Source organism: Echinops telfairi, unplaced genomic scaffold, assembly GCF_000313985.2.
Source record: "Echinops telfairi isolate 266 unplaced genomic scaffold, ASM31398v2 ScPeMD7_7457;HRSCAF=8495, whole genome shotgun sequence".
NCBI classification, from domain to species: domain Eukaryota; kingdom Metazoa; phylum Chordata; class Mammalia; order Afrosoricida; family Tenrecidae; genus Echinops; species Echinops telfairi.
The window spans coordinates 26,127,583-26,143,148 of record NW_022111357.1 but is presented as its reverse complement, the minus strand read 5'-3'; the positions used below and the strand labels follow the sequence as shown (position 1 = coordinate 26,143,148).

Below are 15,566 nucleotides of genomic sequence, written 5' to 3'. Positions count from 1 at the left end.
GGTGCTTCCTTCCCCCCACTATCATGACCTCAATTCTACCTTACAAATTGGATGAGACCAGAAGATGCACACTGCTACAGATAAGAGCCCGCAACCCAGGGAATCCAGGATAGATCAACCCCTCAGGGCCAACAAAGAGAGTAGAGATACCAGGAGGATTAGGGGAGGGTGGGGGAGAAAGGGGGAATTGATCACAAGGATCAACATATAACCCCTTCCTAGGGGGACGAACAACAGAAAAGTGGGTGAGAGGCGACAGAGGACGATATAAGATATGAAAATAATAATCTATAACTTATCAAGGGTTCGTGAGGCGGAGGAGAAATGGGGAACTGAAATCAGGGGCTCAAGTGGGAAGAGAATGCTTTGAAAATGATGATGGCGGCATATGAGCAAATGTGCTTGACACACTGGATGAATGTGTGGATTGTGATAAGATATGTAAGAGCCCCCAATAAAAGTATTTTTTTTAAGTGTTCTTGCATTGAGGGAGTACTTGAGGTCTAATGTCCATCTGCGACCTTAATACTAAACCTATAAATATATGCACATAGACCTATTTCCCCATCAAAACAAAGAGTTTATCAAAAATATATATTTTTTATATATATATGGAGGAAATATATATTTAATGAGATGAACTACAGCTAAAGGAAGTTTTTGCTGAATTTAATTTCAAAACATTCTAGATTTGGGAACTCATTCACAAGCCCTGCTTTGGCTCAAAAGTGTCTATAAACATTCACTGATCATTATTTTAAGAGTGTCTCCTTCTGCATGGACTTACTTTTCTCTATATTTATGAGATAGTTACTTATTTGGGATAGGCTTTTCAAAATCCCAGATGCCATCTATGAAGAGCAACTGGGCACCAACTGTTTGATCTTCACCATGCCATAGTTTGAACCCTTTAAGAAGGTATATAAGAGGCAGGTCAAATTGGTAGGAAGATTGACGGAGAGAGGCTGTGGTAGTTACATAATCTGTTGTCAATTTGAGGCTTAAGGATAAAGGGGTGGAGTTTAGCCTGTCAATCAGGTTGCAGCTTGATGACCTCATTTAGAGTTGCTGAAGAGATAAATAGCTCGTTGGAATCAGGACACACGCTCACTCGCTGGAAGACATTGCAGCTGACAAGACACATGGAACTACTGCTAGTGCCCTGAGCCAGAGGAGCCACGTAGAGAACCCTGCCAGTGCTGAGATGCTTACACCACCACTGGACCCACAAGACTTCCCACCCACTGGTCTGTGATATTCCTGCATTCAGTGTCATTGCGTGTGTTTCATGAGTCTGAAGAGGATTTTATAGATTTGTATCTGACATATAGGCTGATATCGGACTATGGACTTGATCTGGACTGGGTTGGGATGTTTTCTCAATATACAACTGCTCTTTTTATATAAAACTCTTTCTTATACACATATGAATGTCTATGAATTTGTTTCTCTATTCAATCCAGACTAACACAGAGGCTACTAACCAGGGTGAAGAACTGAACTATTTTCTAAGGGCTAAGTGTTCCTTCAAATTAAGCATTTTGTGGCACATTCGATTATACATAAAATAAGTATAATGATTAAGACTACTCATTTATAATAGTGAATGCAATCAAGAACCAAGACCTTCAGGTAATCAGCTGAAAATTAAAAAGTAGACAATTGAATATGGGATGTATTAAGTACAGCCAAGTGACCTTCTGGCAAAGTTTTGTAATAGCCTGTTCTACTTCTCCTATAGCAATGGTTCTCAACCTGTGGGTAGCGACCCCTTTGGGAGTCGAATGATCTTTCACAGGGGTCGCCTAAGACCATCAGAAAACACATTATCTCCGATAGCCTTAGGAACCGAGACATCATTCCTCTATCCATCTCCAGGCAGGTCTACCCACATACGAGTTCTCAGCATGAAGACTGCTGTTACCCATGCTACACCATGCTTCAAGACAAAATTCCTTTGATTTGTAATTAGAAATAAATATTCACTATATAATTACATATTATTTTGTGACGAATCACTATACTTTAATTATGTTCAATTTGTAACAATGAAAATACAGCCTGCATATCAGTTATTTACATTATGATTCACAACAGTAGCAAAATTATAGTTATGAAATAGCAACAAACATAATTGTATGGTTGGGGGTCACCACAACACGAGGAACTGTATTGAAGGGTCGCGGCATTAGGAAGGTTGAGAACCCTGTCTTATAGTATTAATCCAAGTAAAAGAGGCGTTGACCATAGCACAATCTCCTTCCTGGTGCACTGAAAAGAAGTCAAGTGATACCCTATTGTTCAGCACGACCTTGTCTGAGGATTCTAGATGCCTTTTGGTTCCTGCCTCTCATTAACAGTAGCACCAGTAGTGTGGGTTACAGTAGCTGGTGGATGACAGATTTTTCAAGCTGAGGAACACATTATCGAGGTAAGGGGGCCTGAAGGAATCACCATCCCATGTTGGGACTGTCTGCCTTTGGAACGTCAGGATCAACCCATTTTCTTTTGTGACAGGTGTTTGGCTTTACTAAGCTGTGGTGTGTAGTGTGGCGACTTGCCTTTTATGGTCGTTCTAGCTGATCTTGTAAATGCTCACCAGAAGATTGGGTAGAATTATCCAAATAAGGTGTTTGTGGCCCATTAAGGGGATTGGACAACTTGCTAATGATAGAAATACAGGAAATAGCAATTTTGTTAAGGGTGGAACCATGCAGAGAAGGTGTATGGACCCCCAACACGAGTAGTCAGTTTCCCATTTCACTAGACTTAAAACGAGCCATCCAAGAGGTGCAAGAAAAGACATAACACCAAGATGAGACAGGAGTAGAGCATGTCCTTTGGACCTGAGGTCCCTGTGCTGAGAAGCTCCTAGACCCAGGGCACAGAGAGCTGTTAATACTGGAGAGAGTGAGAGGTGGCTCATAGCAGCAATAAAGAAATAGTGGGAATAGGGAGCAGAAGCAGACCAGTACAAGATGGCACCGTGAGTTTTCAGGCCCACTGAATGCCTGAGTTAGTTTATTGTGCCAACCTGGCCGATAAAAACAAGTGGGGTTAATTGAAGGGCGGAGGGATAAATGGCTCAGTGAACCTCGCCTCACCTTTTGAGTTCTCGGGTCTCTTGCTTTCTGATGGTTGCACCAGAGTGCAGCTGCCTTAGCAGTTCCCTGCTTCAGCTTGCAAGGCTGACTTCCTGCAAGATACATCCCCAAGGAGAAGCCCCATGGACCCACCCCAATGCAGCCCTGGGTGCTGGAGCACCTGTGTGGAGACCCCTGCCAGCGCTGAGATGTTTACATGTTCACTGACTCAGCTTTCCTCCTGCAGTTGGCATCATTGCCTCTGTTTTGTGAGATGGAGGAGGGAATTGTGGATTGGTGTTGGGCATATGGGTTAATGTTGGACTTGTGGGCTTGGGCAGCACTGGGTTGGGATGTTTTCTTGATGTGCACTTACCCTTTATATAAAACTCTCTTTTATACATGAATTTCTGTGGATTTGTTTCTCTAAAGTACTTAGACTAACACAATGCCTTTGGGAAAGAAGCTTGCTAATGGAATGGAGTGCCTTTGGTCTAGATCTGTGGTTCTCACCTTCCTAATGCCAAGACCCTTTAATACAGTTCCTCATGTTGTGGTGACCCCTCCAACCATAACATTATTTTCGTTGCTACTTCATAACTGTAATTTGCTAGTGATGAATCGGGCAACCCCTGTGAAAGGATTGTTCAACCCCCAAAGGGGTCGAGACCCACAGGTTGAGAACCACTGGTCTAGGCTCATTGGCCCAGGGAGCAAGCTCAGAGCCATTGAGTAAACATGCTGGTAGACTGTTTGCCTCCAGCACTTATTGGTGGTGCTAAAGGGCTTTGTAAGACTTTCCCAAATGAGTCAGAGGTTGGGCTGGGCCAAGAGGCTTGAAGGGCTGAGGGGTCAAAGGCTGAGAGGTAAAGGGCAAGGGACTAGTTTGTCTGTGGGCATAGTGGAGAAGCAGCTGTCCTGATCAAAGAACTGTATTTTCAGCTTTTCCTGATCCTGAATTGTAACCTATTGCCCCCCCCACACACACACACGCGCCAATAAGCTCCATATTGTTAGTACTGCCTGAATTCTGCATGACTATTGCAATGAGTTATCAAACCCAGCAGAGAAGTAGAGAGTGGAGCTGAAGGAATGGTTGGTGTCAGGACTGATAAAAACATGGGAGAGAGACGGCAACGCTGATCTCCATGTCATAGGAATTAGCCTAAGTTGACCAGACGTCCCGCTTTTGGTGGGACAGTCCCAATTTTTAACAATTGTCCTGTGTCCCGCGGCGTTTTTAAAAAGTCCCGATTTTTGGAAAGAATGCACAACAAGCTAGGGAACAGCAGGGGAACGGGAAGGGAATATACAGTTTCTGGCTGCCACGTGGCTATTTCGCCAGGATATGAGTTTTATATTTTTGTTAATTTTATAATGTTAAACTTTAATAATAACAAATAATTGTTTAGAACTGATTATCGAAAACTGCTTCTCAAAGTTCGCATTGTTGATCGAGTGTTAGAATTCGACCACCATTGTTTGGACTTAATGAACAATGGCATTTTTTGGCATTGGCCACGATGAAAACATTTTATAACTGTCTCTCAGATGATACACATCGTACTGCGTGCTAGTGCTAGTTAAACAAGTGATGTCGACAAATCAGCTTTTCAGATAATTTAGGTAAGTTATTTATTTCTTTCATAAATACATAAATTTTCTTGAATTTAGCAGACAGTACTGGAATGATGTGCAAAAATCATTCGATCATATTACTCAAAATTTCCCATATAGTAATATTTCCAAAAATGATCTTTTTAATGAGGTATCATTATTAAAAATATATATATTCATAAGGAAAAGGTTAAATCTTGGGCATCAGCAAAAATCACAATAGAGAACAAATGGTTAGAAATATTTCATCATTTTGAAACAAACCATGTTCCATACTATAATGCACTAAAAATTGTGGAATACGCGCTGTCCTCACCAGGAACTAATGCTGCGACTGAATGCATTTTTTCTCCGGTTAATAAAGTGTGGACATCAGAAAATTCACAATTAAGTGTTGAGACTTTGAAAGCCATTTTATGTGTGAAATATAATTTAACAAATTCTTGTGAAAAATTTCATGACCTTTTAAATGACAGCAATCTACTAAAAAAATTCACTCAAATGAAAAATATGCCAAAGAATACATGAATAAAATATGCATAATTTTTAATGTATTATATTTGTAAATTGTACTAATGTTGATATGAAAATATATATATTAAAATACTATTTTTGCATTCTATGAAAAGTTTTGTTGCTCCATATAGACCAAATTTTTAATCAAGACCTGTCCCCCACCTCGCGGTCAATGGTGTCTCACTTTACCAATGTTAAAGTCTGGTCACCTTAAATTAGCCTCGGGTTGACGCTGCTAAGGATTCCACCCCTTCATGAAGTTAGAGGTCAGCTGCCCCAGCCACGCCTTGTTCACAAAGGCTCTTTAAATGATTTTATGAATGAGTGATTTTATAATAATAATAATGAATACCTATAGGGACTCCCACATGTCCTAAGGTACACTGACCTATCAGTCTCCAACCATCCATGCAAGGTGCATGGGTCCTTGGGTGGATTTCATTGTGTTAGGGTAGTCTGATGCTCCACCAAAAAAAATGCACGCACCTACAGGTGCACCACACCCTCGTGATCACTGCTATATGGGAAAGGGATGATCCATTCGTTTGAGTCAGTTTTCCGCTAAGGAATGATTACAAACATATAACTGTCCTACAAATACCAGCATGTGTTTCTCACGGGAGTCAGAATCAGGGATACGAGGGGAATAGTCTGGGGGTGTAGCACAGTACCGAGGCTGGTTAGATTAACGCCGGGTATCTGAGGTTGTTCTACCAGTCACAGGCGTGCCACACCTCGCACGTTGTTGTTTGGCAGTGGTGTCAATGAGATTTGTTACAGCAGCGGGTACCAAGCCATAATCTGAGAGAGGCCATGCTAGTGGGTCTGAAAGTTTGTGTGCAACTCAGAGCCGACAATCGGTTAGGTTCCTGGAGTTGGTTCCTGAATGTGCTAGATGAACACAGACACTGACACGAGTGGAGACTGGTGTAAGCACTAAGCTAAAACTCGAGAATCACTTCAAAACGGAGGGGCACGATTCAGAAATATGTACAGTAAATCACACAACCTAAAAAAACAGCTACAGTGAGGCAAGTTTCTTTCACCACCTGCATGACAGGCTAAAATGCTACCCAAGGAGAAGTCTGCAGGTAAGAAGCACCAGGAAGGCACACAGCATAAAGTCCAGAGACTTCAGCAAGCTTCATGGAGACTTATTCTCACCTGGGATTTCGGATACCATCTGCTTCTGGCCACAAGGGTGTTTGGACTTCAGCCTAAGTGTTTTAATTGGTTGACCAGGAAGGTCAATCCATCTCGATGAGGGGTCTTCCTCTTTTTTGTTGCCCCTCTATTTTACCAAGGATGATGTCCTTCTCCAGGGATTGGTCTCTCCTGACATGTCCAAAGGATGTGAGACAGACTTGCTGTCTTTGCCTCTTAGGAGCACCCTGGCCTTACTTCTGCCAAGATTGGTTGGTCCTTTTAGACCACATGGTACTTTCAATCTTCTTCTCCAACACCACCATTCGATGCATCCATTCTTCTGCAGTCTTCCTAGTCAATGTCCAACCTTCACATGCTTATGTTGCAATAGAAAATACCTCAGTTGGGACAGGTGCACCTAAACCCTCAAAGTCACATCCTTGCTCTTCAATACTCTAAAGCGGTCTTGTGCAATGGATGGACCTAATGCAGTACACCTTTTCCCGTGAGCCCGAGAATTGATTGTGGACACAGGTCAGACAAAATCCTTGCCAACTTTAACCTTTTCTCCATTTATCATGAGGTTTAATACCTATTGGTCCAGTGGTGAGGACTGGGTCTTCTTTACATTGAGTCTAATCTGCACTGAAGGCTACAATCCTTGGTTTTCATCAGCAAGTGCTTCAAGTCCTCCTCACGTTCAGCCAGCAAGATGGTGTCATCTGCATATCACAGGTTAATTTTTCCAGACAACCCTTGGTAAGACTAGACCAAGAAGGGATGTATAAGCAGGTGGCAAAGCTATAGTGTTGGTCTAGGTATCAGGCAGGAGTCCTAGAAGGTAACTTCACATTTACCATTTTTAAAGAAGGTTGTGTTTGTTCAAAGTTTAAGACTCGTAGTCTTAAAAAACAAACCAGATGCTTGATAATGTTCTCTCACATGACAAAGATGTTCTAAAGTGAACCAGAAATATATATAAGCATGAATGGATTCTAGCCCTAAGAACTTAATTCTGGCCCTAAGAACAATTAGTTTTATAACATGATCCTAATCTACGAGCAATTAGTTCTTATGACATGACCCTGCTTGATGTTTGCCCTCATAAAGAGATCAGTGACGATATGGTTGCTACAGCAAAGTACGTACGGTGAGGAAACCAGATGGCCAACCGAGGGCCATTTTTAGTGTAAGACTGGCCCAGGCGACATTTGGGATATACTTCATGTGGTGGCACTAGTTCTTCTGGTTGATCTTTTGCCTCAGTTCTTGCCCCTTCCACCTGGAGAGGCTCCCTTTGCCCTAGTTTTCTACCCCGGATGGTTTGGTGTTTCTGTTCAGATTGGTTGAACGCTGTGGTAAGCTATGAACAACTTGGTTTTGGTATTTTTCATATGGTCCTGGGCTGCAGCCTGACCTATGATTGGATTATACCTTGTAGGGATTGGTCATTGGACTATGACAGCGAGGCGAGGATTGGTCAGGAAGAGAAGCAACAAGAGGGTGGAGAGAGACAGGCATGCAAGGAACCTCCAAAAAGCTACCACGTCAACAGCTGTTAACACGAGAAGTCCAGAGGGAACCCAATGGCAGAGCTGGTGGCAGCAGATGGCAGAGCCAAGAGGAGCCTGTCCTCAGGGCTAAGACACCGCACTGTTGAGAGGAGCTGAGAGCTGCTTTGCACTGAAGGACGATTGTCCTGCTTCCTGATGCTGGATTGCAGATGGTTGATCCTGCGTTGTAGCCATTTCCTTAATAAAGCTCTTCACTGAGTGCCATCTGTGAGCTCGGTGTGGCCGCTCTATGGATTGCATAGCCAACCCAAAAAAACAAAGTCTTGGTGTGCAGGCTTTTAGGTCTGTTAGTGGGGTTGCTAGCGGTTGCCACGGATTGAGAAAATTGCACTGGACAGGTATCATCAGCTCTAGTTTCTTATATATGGAGTTCCCCTAGATTCTCAGGTATAAAGTTATGCTAACTTATTATCATCCCTGTTTCAAATATGAGAATAATTCAGGTGCACAAGTTAGACAAAAAAAAAAAAGGGAGGAGACATTTGAAAAAGAATTAAGATCTGCAGGGACTTCAAGCAAAGCTGTCTATGGGCCCATGTGGCTAGTTGGTTATGGATTGAGCTGCCGATCAGTCAGTCCTTTAAAGCACCAGTCCTTTAAAAGATTCAACATTTGGAAATTGGATCTCCACGGGCGCATAAAACCTCATCCTTCTCTTGCAGAGCCGCTGGTGGGCTCGACGAGCTGACCTCGTGATTAGCGGTCAAATACATAACCCACTGCACCACCAGGGCTCCTTGTTTAGCAACTCCTACCTCTAGCCCCACCCCCATCCCCACTTTTTAACAAACCATTTTCTTGGGGGCCCTTATAGCTCTTATCACAATCCATCCATCCATCCATGTGTGAAGCACATTTGTACATGTTGTCATCCTTTTCAAAACATTTTCTTTCTACTTGAGCCCTTGGTATCAGCTCTTATTCCTGCCCCTCCTGAACCCTTGATAATTTATTTAAAAAATTTCATGTCTTACGCTGACTGCTGCTTCCCTTCACTCACTTTTCTGTTGTCCATCCCCCAGGGAGGGGGTTATATGTAGATTATTGTGATCAGTTCCCCCTTTCTTCTCTCACCTTACTCTTAGCCGCCTGGTATCACTACTCTCATTATTGGTCCTGAGGAGTTCGTCTGTCCTGGATTCCTGTGTTTCCAGCTATTATCTGTACCCGTGTACATGCTCTGGTCTAGCCAGATTTGTATGGTAGAATTGGGTTCATGATAGTGTGTGTGTATTAAAGAACTAGAGGAAAGTTGTATGCTTCATCAGTGCTATACTGCACCCTGACTGGCTTGTCTGTGAGGGTATGTCCAATTATCTATATATGGACTTTGGGTCCCCAGTTGTCCGTTCCCCCCCCCCTCCATTAATAATGATATAATCTTTTGTTCTGGGTCTTTGATGCCTGATACCTGATCCTATTGACACCTTGTGATCACACAGGCTAGTGTGCTTCTTCCATGTGGGCTTGGTTGCTTCTCAGATAGATGGCCGCTTGTTTATCTTCAAGCCTTTAAGACCCCAGACACTGTACCTTTTGATAGCCGGGCACCATCAGCTTTCTTCACATTTGCTTATGCACCCACTTTTGTCTTCAGCAATTGTGTTGGGAAGGTGAACATCACAGAATGCCGGGTCATTAGAGCAGTGTTCTTGCATTGAGGGAGTGCTTGAGTAGAGGCCCAATGTCTGTCTGCTGCCTTAATACTTCACATATAAACAAATGTACATAAACAAGTAATGTGGCTATTCTAGCCCCTTTTTAAGATAACAAATTGGAACCACCTGCTAATCAGTTCTCAATAAAGGTGAAGTGATACTTGGGGGGGAAATTCCAAGTTCATGTAATATGCACTGTTTAAACATATCTTTGGATCAAAAGACACTGTGTGAAGGACCTCAAATATTGAGTCCAACATAAACTCCTTTAAATCAAGCCAGTATGTACTTGCTCTCTCTCAGGTTAGCCAGCACTACAGTAAGAGACCCTGATGCTTTATGGGCAAGCAGGGTAAGGAGTGGTAGACGGCCTATGTTCTGTATCTGAAACAACAGCGCCAATGCAAGGAAACTGGTGCCATTTTGGAAGCAGCAAGAAGTCTAACATGTGAGGCACCAGTTGTTGCCACACCCAGCAGTGAAGCAGAAAGTGGCATGGGCAGGTCAGGGCAGCCAGAGTCAGGATTGGTGGAAAGGTTGGAAGGTAGAGGTGTGTGTGATGCTTGTTCCCAGGAACTTGGCCTTGGGCTGATCTTGCCTCACGTTCTTTCCCAAAGTGAGACCTGGGACCATGCCACTCTCCCCACCCCCACCCCACCCCACCACCCCGTCACACTTGCACTTTCAATCTGACATTCAAATTTAAATGCATCCTTAATCTGAGTGGCTGCTTCTCTGGGATGAGGGGCCTACATCCGAGCCTCAGTTCCCCCATTTTAGTGGACTTAATCGTAACTATAAAGAGTTTCCATGAGTTGGTTGCTGTGAGCCTAGGGGAAACGGCCGGCGCTGAATTCAGCGCTGAGGAGGGTGCAGAGGCTGTGAGCCAGAGAAGAGGCTCAGGAGCTTGCTCCCTGGACCTGGCTGCCTCTGTGAGCTCACTCTTGGCCAAGAGGAGCAGTGGGGAGGAGGGGGAGCTGGGGGCTGGTGCCCCAGTCAAGCTAAGTTGTGAAAAGAGCAAGCCGCAGGCTGCCACTTCCGGAGCCCCAGGAGGAAACAAAGTGGCCTTGTCTCGCTGTCTGTGGCCTGCTTGGCAGGGCTGTGACCCTGTCCCCAAGAACGAGCAGGTCCCTGCCACATGAAGGGGCCAGGCAGGGGGTAACATGACTGGGCTGGAATGGGGACCGCTGGCCATGCCCAACCCCGAGCCCAGCACTAGGGCCTCACCAAACAAAAACTGCCTCCAAAGTGCCCCCGTTGCCCTGGCACGGGGCCGCGTCAGCCTGTCACCTCCCAGCCGGAAGCTGCTCCCAGGGCCTTATGTTTGGTCTGCTCTGGCCCAAGGCCCTGGCCCAGAGCACGTTCGCCTCAGCAGAGACAGCGACTGTGTGCTGCCTGCCTGCTGGCACCTGGGCTCCCAATTATGTGCCTCCTGCTGGGAGCTGGGGCGCAGACCAGTGGTGATGAGAGACCGGCAGGCTGGGGAACAACAGAGGGGAGGGGGTGTCCAATCAGGCAAAGGTGATGGGTGAGGTAGTACCTGAAGGAGAGCCAAAGAAGCAAGGAGTCCCTGGCCCCTTCCCTCTGTCCATCTGCCCCCACCTGGGTGAGCACTCAGCCACTCACAGTCCCGTCTCTCCTTGTCACTGGACCAGAACCCGGACCAGTTCAGAGGTCAGTGGGCAAGCCCCACTGCTGGCTGGCCCAGCCCTGCTTCCATCAGAAGCCAAGGCAGTGGCTGCCTCTTGACAGCATTTTCTATCAGGAAAGTCCCAGGAATTCTTCTCTCCTGTCCAGGAGACCTGGCCCACCCTCAGAGGATTGCCCTAGGGGAGGGGCTGGGGAATTGAAGGATGCACTAGGCCCTCCCTAGGGATGCAGCCAGGTTTTCTGGGAACACAGGACCTAGTGTGGTGGTAGCGGCTGGTGGTTTTCCATAGTCTGAACCTGCACATGATAATCTGTGACTGGAGTGACCCTCACAGAGGGCAGGCTGTGAGAAAGGAGGACATCCTGAACATCAGGGGCCTCCAACAATCTCCTTCCTCCCCACTGTCCCTGCCCTGACATGAAGGGCCAGCCTGAGATGCAGGAGGCTGCCCATGTTGGTCACTATTGGCTGGGGACAGCCCTGGGGTCTTCTGGGCGGGGCACAGGGTCCAGGCGCCAATCCCAGGCAGGGCCAGAGCAGCCTGTCGGGTGGGGTCGGACACAGACCCGAGTAGTGGCAAGGAGAGTAGTAGTACCCAAGTAGTAGCCGGCTTTGTCTTGGAGCACACCGGACTCAGCTTCCCCAGGCTGATCAGGGAGGCCCAGGGAGCACGCTGGTGGCACCTGAGGCTGGGCCAGGTTCCGAGATGGGAGAACAGACAAGACGGGCAGGAGAGGGAGTAGGCCCTTTGGGGCAGGAAACAAAAGCAGAGACATAAAAAACTATGGCAACCAAACAGAGACATCACCAGAGCCACTGCACTTGTATGTGGCCGCACACAGTATGTGCCGGGCACGCATGTGCAGGCGTGTCTGCACGGTGTGTCCTCCCAACACCTGTAAGGTGCGGGATCCGAGAGTGCCAGCAGCTCTGGGCCACACTGTTCCCGTGCTCCTCACACTGATGGCAGGAAACATGCCGAGTCCCACAGCAGAGAGCTCGGGCCTTGTCCCAACCAGCCCTCAGCCACAGGCCCGTCTGAGGTGGGAGGACAGCAGCAGAATCAGAGCTGCCCACCGGGCCACCATCCAGTCCCGAGGCTCTCTCCCCAGGGAGCAAGCAGAGTCACATGCTAGTCACCCCGTTCCTGCTCCAGCCCGCACACCTGGTCCTCACCACCCAAGCTACATTCTCGCTGGCAGGGGCTCTCAAGCAGACAGACCTGCATCCCGGTTCCGCTCTGCCTGTTCAGATGTGCCAACCGAGGCAGGTGACCATGACCTCTGCACCTCAAATGATGGCCCATCGTCAACCAGCCGGCTCCAACCCAAGCGGAGGAGACGTCGCCCATGGTGCACCATCTCCACGACCTTCCATAGGTCTGCGCCCACGGGGAGACGGTCAGTCCATTCAGAGGGCTTCTCTCCTGTCCGTGGCCCTCTGTTGTATCATGCAGGATGATAGCTACATCCTAGGCAGTGGTTCTCACCACCTGGCTTTACTTCTCCTGAGACCTGGAAACCTCTCACCTGTTCCAGGGGAGTGAGGTTCCGCACGTGATACATGGCCTCCAGAGAGAGCTCGGCTCCCTCCTCAGCTCAGGCTGACCGAGAGACTAAGGGTTCAGTCCTGGCTTTGCACTAGAGTAGCTGTGAGCAGCCGACTCCACGACTGACCTTGTTCCTGCCGGTGGGGACATTCCACTTTGGAAAAGCCTGGAACACCAGCGCTAGCACTAGGCTAAAAGACAAAATGCACACAGAACCCCAAAGCGGCCCTGTTACTGCAGTTCTGGGACAGGAGACTGCAGTGTGGGCGGGGAGCAGCCCCAGTAGGAACTGTGGCCTGGGCCTGGGCCTGAGCCTGACTCTGATCCAGCACGTTCTAGAACCTCAGCCCGGGGTCTGCAATCAGCAGAGTAGAGAGAAGGGATGGTGAAAAGGGCAATGTGGGCCCACCCACTTCCAGCCTGTCACCAGAATGCAGTCCCAGATGGTCCATACCGCCCCCTGCGACAGACCCACCAACATTCAGAGTCCACAGAGAACAGTCACCGTTCTGGGTGCTGGGCACACTGCAGGGATAGAGGCAAGTCACTAGTGGTACTGGGTGCAGCGAGACCCAAGGACCCTCTGGCACCGTCTCTGGGGATATGGCCAGGCAACATGGTCATATCCTGCGTGCTGAGGTGAGGACGCTTCACACAGTGCCCCTCACGCCCTCGGTGCTCTGGCCCAGAGACTAGAGCTGTGCTAGCGAACAAGGCTGATCTTTGCAGCTCATTCTCAATGACAGCAGTGCCTTTGGTTCTCTGCAAGGCAGGCACGCTGTCTTGTCCTACACCCCCAGCCACTCCCACGCCCTTATTCCAGATGCTTATTCCAGGTCTGCAGGGGTGACTGTGCCCACCTGTCGCCGGACCACATACCTATTGAGCTTATTCCCCACTACTCCCTCCCCAGAGCCTTCCAGTCACCTGACCCTAACCCCAAGAGCACTCATGCACAGAGGCACAGACCCCTGCCAGGGACCATGGCTGGGCCTAACAAAGCCCTTCTGTCTGGCTCAGCCTCTGCGCAGTCTGCAGGGGGTGGGGACCAGCTCTGTCCCAAAGGGCCTGGCTGAGCAGTGGCCATATGGGCCGGACACCAGGCTGATGTCTCCCTGCAGGCAGCCTGGCTGAGGGCTCCACAAGGAGGTGAGCAGGCGTGGGCTCTTCTGCACCTCGGGGCCGGGATGTATCCACTGTTCTAGGAATCTGGCTGCTGCACTAGGGAGGGTTTCTCACAGAGTGGGGACCAGGCCTCAGAGGCTGGCCGGCTCTGCTCCCATCCGGCAACAGCCATGGTTGAGGAGACAGCGCCTCTGGCTATCCTGCAGGGCTGCTAGGAAGGCAAGAAACGAATGCACCTAGAGGCCGGCCGGGAAAACAATGGCAGCCACGCAGCTCCCGTCATCCGCCTGCCCTCCGCCTTCGTCACATGCCAGCCCTGAGAAGAGGCCACCAATGCAGTGTTTACAGGCGAGACTATAGCGCCCCTGGTCCGAGGGGAACTAGAAAACCACCAGGCCTCTCGCACCTCTGGGTTCCAGGTATTAAGACCAAATAGTGAGGGACTGCCGTGGGTGGTGACTTAGGACCGCTCAGTCACCCAGTGTGGTGGGACCCCTTGCTGGCTGTGAGCAACCAGCCAGCTTGACGAGAGACTCACGGACAGTGATGCTGGTGCTCAGTCTTCCTGGTTGGGGGTTAAGCACAGTCCACGCCTCCTTTCCGATGTGTATTCAGTCATTTGTTTATTTCGCAAGATGTGCACACTCAAGTATTTAGTTGGCCAGGGCAGCTCACGGCTCCTAGTATGTGCGGGTCCTTTGATGGCTTGGGTTACAGACAACTTCATAGCTAGTGCCACACACACATACACACACACACACACACACACACACACACACACACACACACACATACACACGCAGATATAACAGGAAGCCTAACCCCCCCGAGCCCCTGAGAAAAGCTGCGGGCGGGCGGGCGGGGTGGTGGTGCAGAATCCCTGCGGGGAATCAATGCACAAGGAGGGAAGGACACAGAGGGGTAGAAGGCAAGCTCACTGCAATCTTCACCAACAGCAGTCTCCACGGGGAGGGTCAGGGGACTGAGTTCAATAGGTCCTTCAGGAAGCTTTCCGGGTCCGTGATTTCGGATAAAAGGCCTGGAAGACAGAGCGGCAGAAGCTGATTAGGAGTCAGCGTGCACAGCCCAGCCCCACTGAGTCACGACTGCTGGCTCGGCTCAGAGAACACCCTGTGCCCGGCCAGCTCCAGCACAGCCACCGGCGGGATGAGCAGCAGTGTCGCGCCAACAGCCTTGTTCTGCAAGGGGACCGGGTCCTGCTGCAGGGCTGAGGCGCTGAAGGGCCGTAGGCCAGTCTCGTGACCTCCCTGGAATTCCAGAGCCACTCAGGGAGGAGCTGCACAAACACCGGAACCGAGTGCAAAATCGAAGAGAGAACACCCACAGCTCTCAGCAGATTCTCAAAGGGGCCTGGGACCACAGAAAGGTCTAGAGCTGCTGCCCTCGAGGGCTGGAGGAGCAGAGTGACTTGAGATGTCACCACTAGCAGACTCAGAAGTGCCACTGCCTCCTGGACAGGCAGTCCCGGCTTCCTGCAGGGCATGTTGGTCCTGAGTTGGGTCTGACACCCAGCGAATACCTCTCTCAACAAGTTTTTGTTACCAGTGCTTTTTACTATCAGTAACCCTCCCTCCCTCCCCGCCCCACTGCCCAATCTGAGGATGGCAGCATCAGCAGGTTACTCAC

The 15,566-nt window shown here is 48.6% G+C and overlaps 1 protein-coding gene across 1 annotated transcript in view; it reads right to left on the bottom strand.

Moving 5' to 3' along the window:
- Positions 1-14,516: 14,516 nt before the first annotated feature.
- UBR4 (ubiquitin protein ligase E3 component n-recognin 4) overlaps positions 14,517-15,566 on the bottom strand; it is a 130,221-nt gene continuing 129,171 nt past the window's right edge. The window contains exon 106 of the mRNA XM_004705144.2: positions 14,517-14,958. Within this exon, the coding sequence (XP_004705201.1) occupies positions 14,894-14,958 (65 nt within the window). The 3' untranslated portion in view covers positions 14,517-14,893. The remainder of the gene's footprint in view (positions 14,959-15,566) is intronic.